Source organism: Cyprinodon variegatus, unplaced genomic scaffold, assembly GCF_000732505.1.
Source record: "Cyprinodon variegatus isolate N-32 unplaced genomic scaffold, C_variegatus-1.0 Scaffold277, whole genome shotgun sequence".
NCBI lineage: Eukaryota > Metazoa > Chordata > Actinopteri > Cyprinodontiformes > Cyprinodontidae > Cyprinodon > Cyprinodon variegatus.
This window is the reverse complement of record NW_015150730.1, coordinates 1,561-18,024: the sequence shown is the minus strand read 5'-3', so window position 1 is coordinate 18,024 and position 16,464 is coordinate 1,561. Positions and strand designations below refer to the sequence as shown.

Here is a 16,464-nt window from a genome sequence, read left to right as displayed (position 1 = left end):
TGGCAGCCCACTGCTCCCCAAGGGGATGGGTTAAATGCAGAGGGTTAATTTCGTTGCTCTTTACTTGTGACAGTGTAATGACAATAAAAGCTGGGGAAAAAAATAAAAATATATAGTGTTACCTAAAACGTGAAAAGGGATCATCCCCATCCACTTCCACAGAGAATGGCTAATATAAATCAGTTTAAGAGCTTTAAAAGCCTTTGGTCTAAGAACAGTGACTCTTCTGGAAAATCTTGTCATTTTAAACCTAGCTTTAGTGTTAATATGTACAGTATTTGTCCTGTTAGGGAAGGTGCGTGTAAAAAAGTAACTGCAGTTGCTGCAGCAGTCTCTCTGGTGTGATTTATGACTATTATTTTAAATTCCCCCTCTGGCCATTAGCATATCCACACAATGCAATGTTCTGCTACCCCCTCCCTCTGCCGTTAGTTTTTTTTTTTTTTTTTTACTTGGAGCTGTCAAGTTTACAGACAATTGCTTTCTTGTCTTAGTTTGACTTATTGCATGCCTGTAGGGCTTTACCACAGTTTGCCCCACCTGTTTATCTCTTTACACTCTCTCAATTTAGGCTAAAACACACAAAGCAATGTGGTAAAATACCAAATATATTTAAACCAACTCCTTCTGGGATTTTCTGTTTCTTTTCCAATTCAACCAGTTATGAAGTGCAGATTTTTCTTATTCTGAATGCAAATTCTTGTTGTAAAACCTAATTGAATCCCGCAGGAGCAGGAGACTCAGAGAGCCTTGGTACACTCTGTACACAGATACACACACCACCTAACATTCACTCAACATCTGTGTTTTTGTTGCTGTGCTCTCCAGTGGACCGGCCTGGTGTGCTTGTGCTCGAGGTGCTGGAGGTCCATGAAGAGTGTAGCATGCAACTGGCCCACTGTGAGCCCCCCAGAGATGGCCACCAGTATGGAAACGCCGTCTCCGGGGAAACGACTCGGATGTTGGTGTTATTCAACAGAGAGACAGCAGCTCAGCTGATTCCTGCACCAGGAGATGTCATCCACATATTCCCTCCTTGGTGAGAGTTAACACCATAAAGTCACGTCTATCTATTGTTTGGGCTTTGCTATTTAAAACATCAGCAGTTTCACATTTTGCAGTGTCAACTGTGAATGTTGAAATGTGCTGAGTGCCCAAATTTGAATAATCGAGCGTAATCTGTCTTTGCAGGAGTGTTGTTATTCTCAACTGATTTTTAATAACTAAACTTGACAGTTTGTCTTTGATCTAATAGACTTTTAAGACGAAGCTCATTAAATAGATACTTAGCTTTGCTTTGTTTGATTTTTCCCTCTTTTCACACACTCTTTCTCTCTCCCCTTAATTCTTATCCCCTCTATCTTTCTCACCTCCATCATTTAAATCTCCATTGTATACAATCTTTCTCCCTAAATCATTTTCATGAGTTTCATATGCAAGTACCAAGTGGAACCTTAGGGCAACAGTCATGGTCTGCTTGTAAAAGCAAAGCTGTTGGGCTATCATCTAGCTCTGGGACAGATATTACCATAACAGGCAAAACAGGACACAAAAAAGAGAGAAAATATTAAAAGGCAAACTAAAACACAGATGAAACTAGGGCTGCAAGTTATTTTGAAAATTTGACATATTTAATCAATTTATTTTTTCTTTTCCAATACCAGAGAGGCACCACTTCTTAATTCTTCCATTTTGTTCAAATGAATTTATTATTTGTGGGCAAAAAGATCAGGTTAAGTTCATCCAAGAGAAAGCTTGACTTAAACATGTGACATTTAAACTATTTGACTGTAACAAAAAGACCCAGGTTCAAAGCCTGGCTGCAGCAGGAAGGGAAGCTAGAAGTAAATGGGCTCTTAAATCTGAAACCATGAACATAGTGGCACTTTGTACCCAAACATGAACATTTTTGCGGTTACAGCAGAAGAAATTCAACATAAAATCGTAATATTAGTTTTAAAAAAAAATTTGCATGACCCTTAATGGCCATATTTCTGCAGCTGCTGCTATGCCCTGGGCTTTCTTCTTTGCTCTATTGCAGCTGAATTTCTAGAATGTGTTCCGGATGCAGGTTGGGGGACAATGCTTGTTTCACTTTCCTCATAAAGTGCAGCCTCTACTCGGCCTGTTACTCGATCCATGTGGTGTCAGTCAGCCAGATGAGGTCATCAGAGATCTGCAGTTTTCCAGGATTCTAATGCTATCTGAGATCTGTACTAAATGCTTGCTCATGTTGAGGAGTTGAGGCTCAGTTTGAAAGATTATGTTTATCTCCTTTGTATTGTTTACATTGCCCATGCTTTAGTCATTTAGCAGGCTAATGTTTCTGCACCAGCTCCCAGCTGTTGAACTTCCTTCCTTCCTTTCATACCCATTCATTATTCCCATCAAGGACCCCCTATGTTTTCTGATTTTGTTTCCACGCTGTAGAACATCCTCACCTACATAGAAGGGAAATCAAAACAGTTAACTTTGCAATACACACTATATTGTTTCTGTAAACGTTGGTCCTGCAGATAAAGCCTTTATTTCCCTTTTTGGAGAGTTCGGTTTTACTTGCGTTAACATTCAGTGAAGTTAATAGATATCTGTAAATGTAACTACACAAACAGATAAAGGTGTAACCAATCAGAGAGGGCAGGAAAAATTCTATGGTTGTGCTCAATTCTGTCACTGAACAGCTTCCCAGAAAATTAGTCAGGCTTAAGCTTTTGGAAATGATTTACAAGGAAATGTTTAATGATATTTTTTTCCAGTGAATAGTCGCTTAGTGGATTTGATATGTTATATATGTGTGAGCAATTATTGCAATTCTATAGACAGTTATTTGGGTTTTCTTTTCAAAGTTCTTCTCTTCCAAATGTGGGAGGTAAAAATATCACACCAAATTTTAAAATCCAAATGTTTTATCTTGGGATTTGATGTGCTTTCAATTAAAATATAAAATTATCAATTATATCAGACAGTTAAAAACTTTGCACCTGCAGCCAAAGTAATTTCTTGTTTTAGCTTTTGCTTTACTAACTAAGATGAATTGTGTTTCTAAAATAGCTACAGAAATAGGGGAGGGTGAGAGTTGGTTACAGAATCAGTGTGTGTTTTCTTTCTAAATGATTTCTTGGCCAGTGCTCAAAGAATACACAGAAAAAAGTTACTCAATGCAAAACTTAAAATACCTCAAGAAGTAAAAAAAGAAAATAAAAAAACAAAAAAAACATCTCTCTGAGGTGTTTTCAAATACTACTCAATTTCTTGTTAGAAAAAGTTATTTTGAACTGCTTATTGTCTTTTAATTGTGATATACTTTACTATTCTAAGCCATACTAGTAAGAACACGAAGTACAGATGTGGGGAGCTGTCTCTCAGATGGTGGTGGGGGGTGGAGGTGTTTTCAGGGAGTGTTTTTGGAGCTGGAGCAAGGCAGCAGTTGACTCCAGCTGTTGGGAGTTTGGGTTTGAGTGTACTCTGGAATATCCAGGCTGGCGGATGCAAAGGGGCCTCCTCAGTGTTCTGACGTCACTCCCAGCTCCAGGGAATTCTTCACATTCCTCTTCCTGGCAGTAGTTAGGTCATTTCCAGAAAACTGGAGAAAAAACACAGTTGGATTATTTTCTGGAGCATTTGGGAGTTGGAGAGTGAAAAGAGCCAGAGCGCTGAGATTGAAAACACATGGTGGTTTGAAAGTATCTCTGACTTAAACGCCTCTCTGTGCCTGCAACTTATTTGTTGTAGAGTAAAAACTCATAGTAAAAGGAAAGAACTCAAATAACTTTTTTATGCAATTTTGCATTGAGCATTTTGTCAGTTGCCATTTTTTTTTTGTTGAAGCAATATATACCTTAAACCTTAGGTTTCTATTTTTGAATAAATTAACATTTTGTTTAAAGAAAAAGTGATTTTCAGGAGTGCTTCATAAGCCAAAAAAATCTGCTGTCTAGCTTAAAATATCCTGATGTCTATTAGTCCACCTTTCATAGTCGCAGAACAGGCCAAAATGGAAAAAAACCAGAGATGAAAGCATCAGCACATCTTGTAAAATTCTTCCTATCAGTTTCCTGTGTCACATGGAGGGTTAACCTCCCACATCATTCCTGCAGAGAAGGTTGGCTCCTCTCATCGCCCGCGCCTTCTTGTGAGTGGGCCGAGCCCTGAGCGGAAATACCTGCAGGCATTATTCACCGACTAACTGTGACGGCAGCAGCCAGGGCCACTCCTTAACCGAGCTACCTGTCTGATGATGACAGCTGCCCACTCACCTGTTGACAATGGCTCAACACTTCCTGTCAGGTTTGTGGCGGTTCTCATGAACAGCACGTTCTGCTCTGAAAAGATTAAAAACAATGTTTTATGACTAACAATCTTAGCTGAGATGTTGGTCTGATAAGCGTCACATCCTGACTGTGTTGTAGCATGAATGTTTGTTTTAGGACTTTATGAGAGAAGCAAGCCAATGTAAAGTTTGGCAGCAGTAAAATAGTTACTCATGTATTACTTAATTGACCGGAAATTATTTTACAATGACTTCCTTTAAGTGCATCACTGAAAACTGCTGAGAGTTGTTAAGAAGGTTTTACATCACCTGCAGTTTGAATATGTTCTCTTATTATGGTTTATCTTGCACAGTTGTTCAGTGTGACTATAAAAATAACAAAATTAAGAGAATGACTCATTGGTTATGGAGCAATAAAGTACATTGGGTAGCATTATTTCAATTTATGTAAGGGACAAACTGTACATTTAATGTTTAGAGCACAATTCTATTGTTGCTTTTTTACAGCTGAATGTTTTCTGCTGTAAAATTGAGAAGTTAATTCAACAAATTATATTAACTTGCATTACTATAAGGGGATGATTTTTATCCATGTTTTGAATTAAAACATTTTTAGGGATTTTTTTTGTTTAGGTTGTAATGATTATTTATAAAATTATTTTACTTAGTTACATTTTAAGGTCCATATGCCACTAGTAAAAAGGAGAAAATAAAACAAAAAGATTAATAAAAGCCCAATACACAATTTCAATGACTGACCACTATAGTAATCTCAAAATGAATAAGTGCGACCTGAACAGCAGTGGTGGTCACCCAGAAGGAACGATTGCAATGAAAATCTGCTGCTTATGAAACTTAACAGGAGGTAATATTTACAGTTAGAAAAATAAGTACTTAAACACCCCCCTATTTTGCAAGTACTCCCACTTTGAAATCATAGAGGGGCCTGAAATTATCTGTATGATGCAGCTTTTTCGTGTGGACGGGGCCTTAGTCTACCTTCAAAAGTCCACCTCCACTCCATTTATTATCCTAAATGAGAGGCACCTGTTTGAGGTCGTTAGCTGCATAACGACACCTGTCCACCCCATACAATCGGTAAGAATCCAACTACTGACATGGCCGAGACCAAAGAGCTTCCCAAAGACACTAGAAACAAAATTGTACAAGGCTGGGAAGGACTATTGGGAAATTGCCAAGCAGCTTGGTGAAAAAATGTCCACTGTTGGAGCAATTATTAGAAAATGGAAGAAGCTAAACATGACTGTCAATCTCCCTTAGATTGGGGCTCCATGCAAGATCTCACCTCATGGGGTCTCAATAATTTTAAGAAAGGTGAGAAATCTGCCCAGAACTACACGGGAGGAGCTGGTCAATGACCTGAAAAGAGCTGGGACCACCGTTTGCAAGGTTACTGTTGATAATAGATTAAGACGTCATGGTTTGAAATCATGCATGGCACAAAGGTTCCCCTGCTTAAACCAGCACATGTCAAGACCCATCTGAAGTCTGTCAATGACATTTGGATGATCCAGAGGAGTCATGGGAGAAAGTCATGTGGTCTAATGAGACCAAATCAGAACTTTTTGGTCAGAATTCCACTAACTGTGGAGGAAGAATGATTAGCACACAGCCAGGATAACCAAGGAGTGGTTCAGTTAGAAACATATCAAGGTTCTGGCATGGCCTAGCCAGTCTCCAAACTTAAACCCAATAGACAATCTTTGGAGAGGGCTCAAACTCGTTTCTCAGTGATAGCCCAGAAACCTGACTGATCTAGAGAAGATCTGTGTTGAGGAGTGGGCCAAAATCCCTCCTGCAGAGTGTTCAAACCTTGTGAAAAACTATTTGCAATTGACCTCTGAAATTGCAAAGAAAGGCTAGTGTACCAATTATTAACATTCATTTTCTCAGTTTTTAAAATACTTATTTGCAGCTGTATCATACAAATAAATAGTTTAAAAAAAATAATAAATTGTGAAAATGTCTCTCACATTGGACATTAACCTACAATGACAATTTCTGACCCCTCCATGATTTCAAAGTGGCAGAACTTGCAAAATAGCAGGGTGATCAAATTTTTATTTTCCTCACTGACACAGCATATGATCTAAAAGATTTTTTATTATCTTTTTACTTGGGGCCTATTGTAATTACTTGTTCTGCAATTGCATGATGTACCAAAAAATATTCTTTTTGATTTGTCATGTAAAGTGTTTTATATAATTTTAGAAAATTTTTAGGTCAAATTGTTTTTAACCTCATATGTAACAAAAGCATAGAATCCTTATTTTAATGAAGAGCCTGTACTGTAAAAAAAAAAAAAAAAAAAAAAAAAAAGAACACGTTGCGCTTGTTATTTTTTTATGATCATATGAGAAAAACATTTCTATAATAACACTGAATGAGTCATCCAGGTGTTTGTCCCACATACTTAAAAGCAACTTGTACAAAATGTGTCAAGCACATAATATTGTTGGTAGTAATTGTCTCGCTTGAGGGCATAAAGTGCCAGCGACTGTAACAAGGCCAAATCTGTTAGTGCCATCTACAGTGAGTAAGACTGTGTGCTGCAATCCTTTTACAAGGTTGATAAAAGCTATATATGTAGTTCTCCTAAAAACTTTTAGTTTGTGAGATTAATTATGTTCTTAGTTGTAACATATGCCGCTAGTAAAAAAAAAAACTTGGCATTAACTCTTAATTTCTATCCATTTAATCTTAAAGGGTTTATTTAGTTGGGGTTTGTTTCACACCGTTTCCATGGAGGACTTTTAGCCCACTCTTCTTTCTAGCATTGAACTCACCTCAGCCAACCGTTGGCTGTTAGTTTTACATTTAAATGTGGGCTTCAGTTGGTTTACAGAGGGGGTCATGGCTGAGTCAAGCCCTCTAGTTCTAGATGTCTCATGGTTCAATAAAGACAACTTTTTAAGACTATCATCCCACCATATTCGTTTTAGATAGAAGAGACTTTCCCACATTAGGCTCTCCAATTATGGAGCATGATTGCTGAGTGTTTTAGTTGTACTTTTATTAATAATTTAACATACAAAATGAGGCCTTGTGAACATGAACTGAAAATGTGAAAGTATTTGAGTATTGAACTCTAGAGAGTTGCCACGTGTTTCAAACCCTTTGGACTTATGAATAATTGACAATAACATCTTGGGATTAACTTGTTTGGATGGGTCCTTAAAACCCTTCCCAGATTGCAGATGAATATCTGAGCTCATTGCTCATGTTTTGCTGTTTTACTGTTGTGTTTACATGAACCGCCAACACCTGCTTTTACCCTGCCTGAAGATCAGTTCACGAAGTGCTTGTGAGTGGCAGCAAGTGTCTGATACTTTGTTTTATAAATCCCATGGACACAGAACGAACGTAGTCAGCTCGGCTTTTCCCACTTTGGCGTCATCTTTGTTTAATAAATAATGACGTTGGAAGACCTGTTTTATTTTTAAAACATTTCAGGCTATGTTGAAAACATGCCATAACTCAGTTAGGACCTGGAACTTTAAACCCTAAATTTGACACAATTTTTTTGTAGTTTTGTTTAATGCTGGAACAATTAATTGGATAAATTGTAAATAATCAATTATTAAAATAATCATCAACTAATTTAGTAATCGATTAATCTTATAAAGACTCGAAAACATGCCTCTAGCTGACAGAGCCACCCACTCTGAGCAGTTATTAAGATAAAAATACTTTTTTGTCCGTCGATGCTGGGGAGTGTTGGCCAAGTGGTTAGAGCAGTGTGCTTGTGCTCTGAGAAGGTTGCAAGTACCCGATTTAATCCCCACAGCCTCCCTTCTGGGTCTATGAGCAAAACCCTTAACCCCACACTGTTTCCCGGGTGCCACACAATGGCAGCCCTCTGCTCCCCAAGGGGATGGCTTAAATGCAGAGGTAAATTTCTCCAATGTGAGATGAATAAAGCTAAATTATTTTTAGTATGCTCTACCCAGAACTCCTCAAGGGGAAAAGTTCTACCGTAGTTTCACCTATTTTATTTAATTCTGCAAAAAATCTTCTTTAAGAAACCTTTTGCTATCTGATTACATATCGACAAAATAATCTACAGATTAATAGATATAGCAAAAATAATCATTAGTTGCATCTGTTTTTTTTTGTGCAATATTTATCATGAATAAATATTGATGATTTCTCGATTTTTTTTTTTTGAGCAAAAAGGCCATTGTGTTCTCCCCTTTGCAGGTCAGGTTCTGCAGTACCTGGAGTTTATTTGATTTCTTTGAACTATGGTTCTTTGATGTGAGTTTTGTCAAAATTATGGGAAACAAAAAAAAAAAAATCCTCTGCCTGCCTGTTTGGGGGTGGGTAAAAAAAATTCCCACGACGTCAACTCATTTTTCCCACTCATCTGCGTATCCAATTTCTCGTCATCTACAATCAGCATGCGTCTTTAACACGCCTCAACATGCCCGTAGTTTCAGTCACAAAGTGCACTTTTGGCTCTGAGTCAGTGGTAAACCATCATCCCATCATTATCCGTGGAGCATGTGGGAGAACTGAATGACCGTTATTCTCCTGCTCCAATTCCAAGTATAGGTGTCACTTAGGTGCGGGAGCTTTGTAACGAATCTGAAACATTTCCTTTCAATATAAAAGCTTGCACCAAATCTTACATTCCACTCTGTTTTTTCCATCAGCATCTTTTAGCTTATTCTTGCTTGGAACCAAAACGTGTTTTTCCACAGACGACATCACATTTGAAAAGTGCTTTTTTTTGTTTTGTCTTGTTGAAAGATGTCTTTTGTGTTTGCAACATGCATTGATGAAGGTGAGCTTATCTGTAGTGGTGCACACTTAAACAGTCCTGTGGAGGTGGCTGGGACCGAACCCACGTTTGACATTCAAACTGTCTCAAGCTGTCAGCCCCCTTGGTTCATGGAGCAGTCTATTCTATGTAATTCAGAGATTTTCTTTTCTTTTTTAACATAATTTTTTTGCAGAATTTGTTTTTCTTGCTCAACATGTTGAAGCTGGTTACATTTATTTCATTTTAAAAGCTGCTTCAGTTGTGTAAGAAAGTGTTTTTTCATTCTTTATTTCTCACACTGAAGTGTTTATGTAACCAGTTTAAATATCACACAAAGACAACAGAAGTAAACGCAACATTCAGTTTTTAAATGAATTGCTTTATTATAATGAGTACAAAGCTACATGGCCATTTGTAAAAGGGATTAATTGACTGTTGTTAAAACAAGCCCCCTTGTTAAAACATAACTATGGTTTATAACACCTGAGTTCACCGTATTAAAGCCACACCTTTGATCAATCATCAAATCGACTAAATAAGATCTTCCGGAAAAGGCGAAGTAGGCCTACAGCAAAAGATCCTCTAAGCCTGACATCACAATGAGATCCAAAGAGATTCAGAAGCAAATGAGAAAGAAAGGGATTCAAATCTATCAATCATGAACAGCTGTGAGCCTTTCTAGGATTGACCAGCTGGCCAAAATGCCCCAAGAAAGGCAGCAAAGACCTCAAAACAACATTCAAAGAATGCTTCCATCATAAGAAAGAGACTGGGAATAAAAGAGTTCCAAGACACTAAAACAGTAATATTAAGGCTCATGTTAATTTTTTACAGGAATTTTTTTTTAAGATTAGTTCCAGGCTCTAATAGCCTTCATTTTTGAAAGTAGGAAATTGGAATAGAGAAAGACCTGCAGCAAAGGTCACCAGGCTGGGAATCGAACCTGTGATGGCCATATCAAGGACCAAAGCCTCTGTACATGGACCAAGCGCTTCACCCCTGCATCGCTGTTGCACTCCCAGAAAACTTTTTGTTGATCCATGAGACGTTTGGGAAAGTGTTCTGTTGGCTGATGAAACAAAAGCGGAACTTTTGGAAAGGCCTCTCTCACATCTGCCGTAAAAGTAACCCCTCATTTCTGAGAAAGAACATCATACATCACACCAACTGCAGAATATAGTGGTGGTAGTCTGACGGTCTGGGGATTTTTTCTTTTCTTTTCTTTTTTTTTTTCTTTTGCTTCTTCTGGAAAGGGAAGGCTTGCTGTGATAACTGGAACCATTAATTCTGCTGTCTAACAAAAAATCCTAAAGATGAATATCCGACCATCTGTATGTGACCTCAAGCTGGTAGGAATTATGGATTCAGCAGCAGGGCAGTGATCTAAAACCCACCACCAAGTCTACCTCTGAATGGCTGAGGGAAAATAAAGTTATCTGGTTGGCCTAGTCAAAGTCCTGATCTGAATCCTACAAAGATGTTGCGGCATGACATTAAAAAGGCTGTTCAAGACAAGAGATTGGAGGTAGAAAACCTTCCATTCTGGATTAATTCCTCCACAGCGCTGTAAAACACTTAAGTTATAGCAATCTCTTAATCAAGGTTTTTTTTGTTGCTAATCACTTTTTCACACAAGGCCATTAATGTTTTGATTTTTTTTTTTTCTCTTGATATTAGAACTTTCATATAAAAACTAAACCGCTCTATATATCGTATACTAATGCAGTGTTTTGATTAGAGATTAGAGCACCGATCCAGTTATTTCCACTCCAATCAGATACCGACTCCTACTAGGCTGAATGTATCGGCCAATATCTAATACCGAACCGCTTAAACTATTGAATTAATTAACCATATATCTTGCCATATTAGTGAACGCTTTAGCCTTGGCGCAAATGTAAAAGAAATAAAAGGTAACAAAAAAATAATATAGATATAAATGTATATTATATTATTTGTTAACGCGTAAGCAGCAAAAACAGAGAAATAACAGTTCCATGTAAAGTAGACTGGATTGGATCCCCATTATCTGATATCAGAACTGATAGTCGATCCAGTTATTGGGTCGATGCATCTCCGGTTTTGATTTACTGTTTTTTTTTTTTTTTTTTTTAGATATTTATTGCTTTTCAGAAAAAAAGGATTGTAGCATACATTTGCTCCGATTTATTTGGATTACCCTAAATATAAACCAATCCACCTGTATATAGTCTTAATACAGGTGTTGTATGAAGGGGTCTGAGTTTTGTCAAAGAACAAAACAGAAAGAGCAGTGGAAAAGTCGTGGAGATATTTAAAGCAGGTTTACTTGCTAGTATTCTAAGGTTTGGGCATTTTATTTAGCACTATGAGATCCATCATCCAAACCCAGAGTACAACAACTTTTTGAGAGAGTAAGTTATGACTTAGAAGTTATGTTGCATGTGAGCTTGCATAGAACTTGCACTCCAAATCTATATATGTCAACTCTATGTTCGTTTTTCTATATGTAGCATCTCATCACCAAAGCAAATTCCTTGTATGAATGGAAAGTTACTTGACATTAAAACTTTTTTTCCTGAATCTGAGATCAAACCTGGAAACATTGGCCTATTTACAAAACTCATTGTTGTTATAAAATGAACACTGCCTGTTACCCTTGACATGACGCTGTGGCAGCACGTGTTTCTTTAGCAAGGATGGAGGAGTTGGTCCAAATAGTTCATAGGATGGGTGGATTGTTATAAATGCAGAGGAATCTGAAAACTTTAAAGATGATTAAAAACAACTCAGACTGTAGCAGATGTTTACCTTCCATCTGCAGCCTTTTTTTTTTTTTTTTTTTTACAAAACCAAGATTGCAGACCTTAATTACCAGGGCTGGTTATTCTGTGAGGCTGGCCTGCTCCAGACCATCAGATAATCAACCTACTTAACCCTGCTGCCTTATCTGTTCAGTCAGTGTCACATTGATCACACATCAACAAGTTTTGTCATTGATCCCATTTTTTGGTCTTTTTATTTCAGCAAATTTTAAAATACCCCTGATATGTGAAGGCATTCAGTGAAGTACTTTAATAATTGAAGCATTATTATGGTGGGCTATACCATTAACCACGTGGTCATTGTAACTGATTATTTTCTTTTTTCTTTTTAAGACTAGGTTTGACAGAAAGCTCTTTGATAGACTATTGCTTTTGTCGAGGGGATTAGGAAAAACATCTGATAAAGAAGCAAAGATGTTTTCTATAAAGTGAGGCCATAAAAGTACATACACACCTGTGGGTCTTCCTTTACAATGCCGCGTCAATGTCTGAATTGCATAGTAGCTGAGGAGACAGGTTCCACTCGCTTTTCTGTGGATTGCATCAGCCACACGTGGAGGCTGTGGTCAGAGGGGGCATGCCTTTGACATTACACAGGTGATCTGTGTGTAGTAGTAGATACTAAGAATCTTAGCAAAGCTAATATTTGCTTTACCTTAAATTCAATGGAATTTCAATTCAATTTATTTATGTAGCGCCAATTTACAACACATGTAATCTCAAGGCACTTTACAGTTCACCAGATCATACAGTCAAATTGATTCAAAGTTTTCCATCTACGGAAAACCAGTTGATTGCATCGACTCATTGACTCGAATGCAATCCCTCACACTAAGCATGCGTGTAGCGACAGTGGAGAGGAAAAACTCCCTTTTAGCAGGAAGAAACCTCCAGCAGAACCAGGCAGTGGTTTGCATTTGACCTTAAAAGGATATACGCAAATCTTTATAACCTTATTGGCCACAGAAGGTTCACCTACCTCAAGGAGCGATTCTACAATATTAAATATTGACATTAATAAGACTATAGCCCCATTTATACCACCCTCTGAAAAACGATCCGTGCCGAGCTAGGATCAGTTAACCGTGCCAAGCCCTGTTCCTTAAGACCATTTACAGTACACATCATACTAGCATGGTTCCTCGCCTCCTAGTGTCCATCTAGGGTACTGCTGCTTTCTAGAGGTAAACAAGAAAATCAACATGGTGGTGCCCATAACATTCAGGAAGCTTGCGGAGTCAGGCGAAGAAGGCAGCCTTTGGTGAATTTACTTGACAGAGTCGGCTTTTGGGAAGTGGAAACGACAAGTGATAGTTAAATCAGGGTTTACAGATGCAGGAAACAATGACGGATGTTGAGTTTCATCACACTTAAGCAGAATCATCGCTGAAAATCGTGTGGCACAGTACGGAAGTTGGTATTTTTATAAATGTCTGAAATTTCATGATTACAGAGGCTGACTATAAGGAGAGGACACAGTCTGCTCATGCACTCTTTGTTATCTCAGAACTGAGCCAGAGCTGAACCACGCCGAGCCCTACTGATGAACTAGTACCAGTTTAGCACGGCCCGGTTCAGTTGTTTTGATTGTTTTTTTTTGTTTGTTTGTTTGTTTGTTTTAAATTCAGGATCCCCTAATGCTATACTTGTAGTAGACTGCACAAACATGCAGATAAATTACCTTCTGGAGCGCATTGGCACATTACAAAAAATACCAACACTAAGTTGGGACACAACTATGCAAATTCTGCTTTCTCCATCTTCAGTGACATTGGGGCAAATTAGCCTGGAGTCCATGACTCCAGAACCTATACCTCCATGGATCTCTTCTAAATGAGACCTTTCTTTGTTTGAATTGAGGGCCAACTTTTCTGCTGGCCTGATTCTGGGAATGGTGGGTCCCCTCCAGTGCCAGACACCTGAGCCTTATTTAAAACCAAAAATAAGGAGGAGGATCAAACATGTGTGCAGGCACCTTCTAAGTCATTTGTACGTTGTAGTCAATTTTTTATCCAGATACTACCAGTCTGCAAAATATTCTTTTAATCTTTAATCCTTGTTTCATCAGAGATTCTGGATTTCTTAATCCTGCTTTTGAAAATCGGATCCCAGAGCAGTATCAACTACCAGCATTAGCTACGATGAATAAAATGCTCATTTGTCATTTGTAGCTCAAGGTCAAGATCTAACAGAGAATCAGTGGGAATGCCTGAATATTGATGTTTATAGACCCTCACGATCCAATCTTAATAGCTGCTTTGGCAAAGAAGAATAAGATAGAAAATCACTCTACATACACAAAATTGGTCTAGATGGAAAGCAGTTCTAGAAGGCACCAACTTCAGTGGTTTGGGGAGAAATTTGATTTTTATATTTAAATGTATTGAAGCAATGTTACATTTGTATAAAATTTCCCAGCAAAATATTTTGAAATATGTGGAAATTTTTAGAAGCTGAAACCATTGTTAAGGCACCGTGTTTAAGAATCTATACAGCATCTCTGATCATTTTCTCTTTTCAGGCAGAGTCTGTCTATTGAAGGCTTCAGCTGTCCGCTTATCCTGAACACACACTTTAGCCAGAAGGTCTCCTCTGCTTCCAAGCCAGATAATAGTTCCTCAACAAAGATTTGGCTCTCTGCTGAGAGACATGCCCCTTATTTTTTGGGGAAAATATTTGGACTACTGGATGAATGCAAGCCCAAAGATGAAAGCAATGCAACGCAGGTATGAATACATTGACCCTCAAACAAGAAATATATTTAAAGCTCTAAATTGACAAACGTCTAAATGGTTAATAAACCGATTTATTAAGCATCAATTAATGGAAAAAAAGTTGAAGCAGGCAGAGAATTGATCACTTGGAACATGTAATGACAGCAGCTGTATACTATGTTTGCAGCAGTTTGGCTAAAAACCCCGAGGTTCTGCTCAGGTTTGGTTATTGTGCACAAGAACAAGAGTTCAAAAGGCTCATGTTAGTAATATTTATGAGCTCATATTTACAAAATTACAGCTGTAAATTTACAGATTGTGGTTCATTGCCTCAGGGTTCATCGCAATGTCTTAACAATAATGAGCATAAAGAATTACAAATACCCATGGTGGAGCACTTTAGTCAGCACGATTAAATGTGTTCTCCTTGTGTACTCTAGAGGTGTCATATATGATGAATTTACTTGTACTTTTATGTACTTGAAATATTAAAGCAAGTATAAATACTGGATTATTTTTATGGCATCTTTTAAGAAGTGTTTTAGCTGCTACTATCAATCCTACCTCCTCATTTGTCAAGATTTGCAAAAGGAAAACAAAAGTTTTCCTTTTGTAAAGTGTCAACTGACTTGAATTTAGATTTCCCAGCAATTGCATAAACAGGCATGTCCAATATTATTAAAACATCAGATCAGCTTGTTGCAGTCTAATCCATTCTTTTATTAAGTTTAAGATTCTATAACATACTGTCCAATTTGAATAACTTTTATAGTAAAATAAGTTTAGGTTTTTTTAGGCAATTCAAATGGTAATTTTTATCTAAGAGGTCCAGCTGATTGCAGTGACCCGCTGACTTTGCAGCAATCCTTCTTCCTTAGCATGCATGAGGGCATAGTGGAAAGAAAGAGTCTCCAGTTAACAGAAGAAAAATAGCTCATTTAGAGCCAGAGTATAAGCAGTCATCTACTAGACCTGCAAGAGAGGTTGATGGGATAGATGATGATGATAAAAACGCACAAACCATCAGTCCAGCCGTATAACCGTGGCATTCTGCAGCTACATGTGATGTACAAATTTAGCAGTTGTCTTTTAAGGGTGTCTAGATAGAGACCAAGTGGAGCTATGTCCCCTGTTCTTTAGAATGCAGGAGAAAACTAAAGGAACAAAAACAATTGGATTACTCCATGTAGTCACACTAAAGAGTCTGTTAAGTAAACATATTTTATTTTATTTATGCTTATTCAAATGTGTAGCACAAGCAATACCTACAAATTAGCAGGACATGAATTTAAGAAGAGGAACTGGCATAAATATTCACTTTGAGATGCAATGAAGCTTTTTTACAAATAAATATGCCAGAGATAAATCTAACGTGTTCATTTTATGTTATTCTGGTTCTTTTCGCTTACAGCTTGAAGGATCGAATGTTCTCTGCAGTTTTAGGACAAGACACTGTCTCTCTCTTCTGGAGGCCATTGAAGGACTTGGCCAGGCTGGCCATGTGGATCAGGATGTGGATGTGGTTGTCCAAAGAGTTTACTCCATCCCTATGGCAGATTGTTCTCCTCTGTCCTTTCGCAAGCACAAAGCCTCCCTTCGGTCCTCCACTGCTCCTCCTCCAGCAGAGAAAGGAAAAACCAGGTACTGCTAAACAGCCCGATAATTAGTGATCCAAGTGTGTGTGTGTTTGTGTGCGTGGGGGTTGGGGGGGGGTTGGTGGATTGGTGTTATCGTTTGTGCCAAAAACGATACACACACCCCCCCCATATTCTTCTATTTTAATCATTTGCTGCAATTAAATTTATTTTTTGGGTTGGATGTGCATGCTGACTTTTTTTTTCAGACCCCATATGTTTGTCCTTCGTGACATGATGTGTCTCAGTGGTCGAG

The 16,464-nt window shown here is 38.0% G+C and overlaps 1 protein-coding gene across 1 annotated transcript in view; it reads left to right on the top strand.

Annotated features, from left to right (window-relative positions):
* LOC107090016 (DNA repair-scaffolding protein-like) overlaps positions 1–16,215 on the top strand; it is a gene marked incomplete at its 3' end in the record, with an annotated part of 28,590 nt that extends 12,375 nt beyond the window's left edge. Inside the window, exons 8-10 of the mRNA XM_015383150.1 lie at positions 829–1,039; positions 14,382–14,586; positions 15,986–16,215. Of these exons, the coding sequence (XP_015238636.1) occupies positions 829–1,039; positions 14,382–14,586; positions 15,986–16,215 (646 nt within the window). The remainder of the gene's footprint in view (positions 1–828; positions 1,040–14,381; positions 14,587–15,985) is intronic.
* Positions 16,216–16,464: the final 249 nt, after the last annotated feature.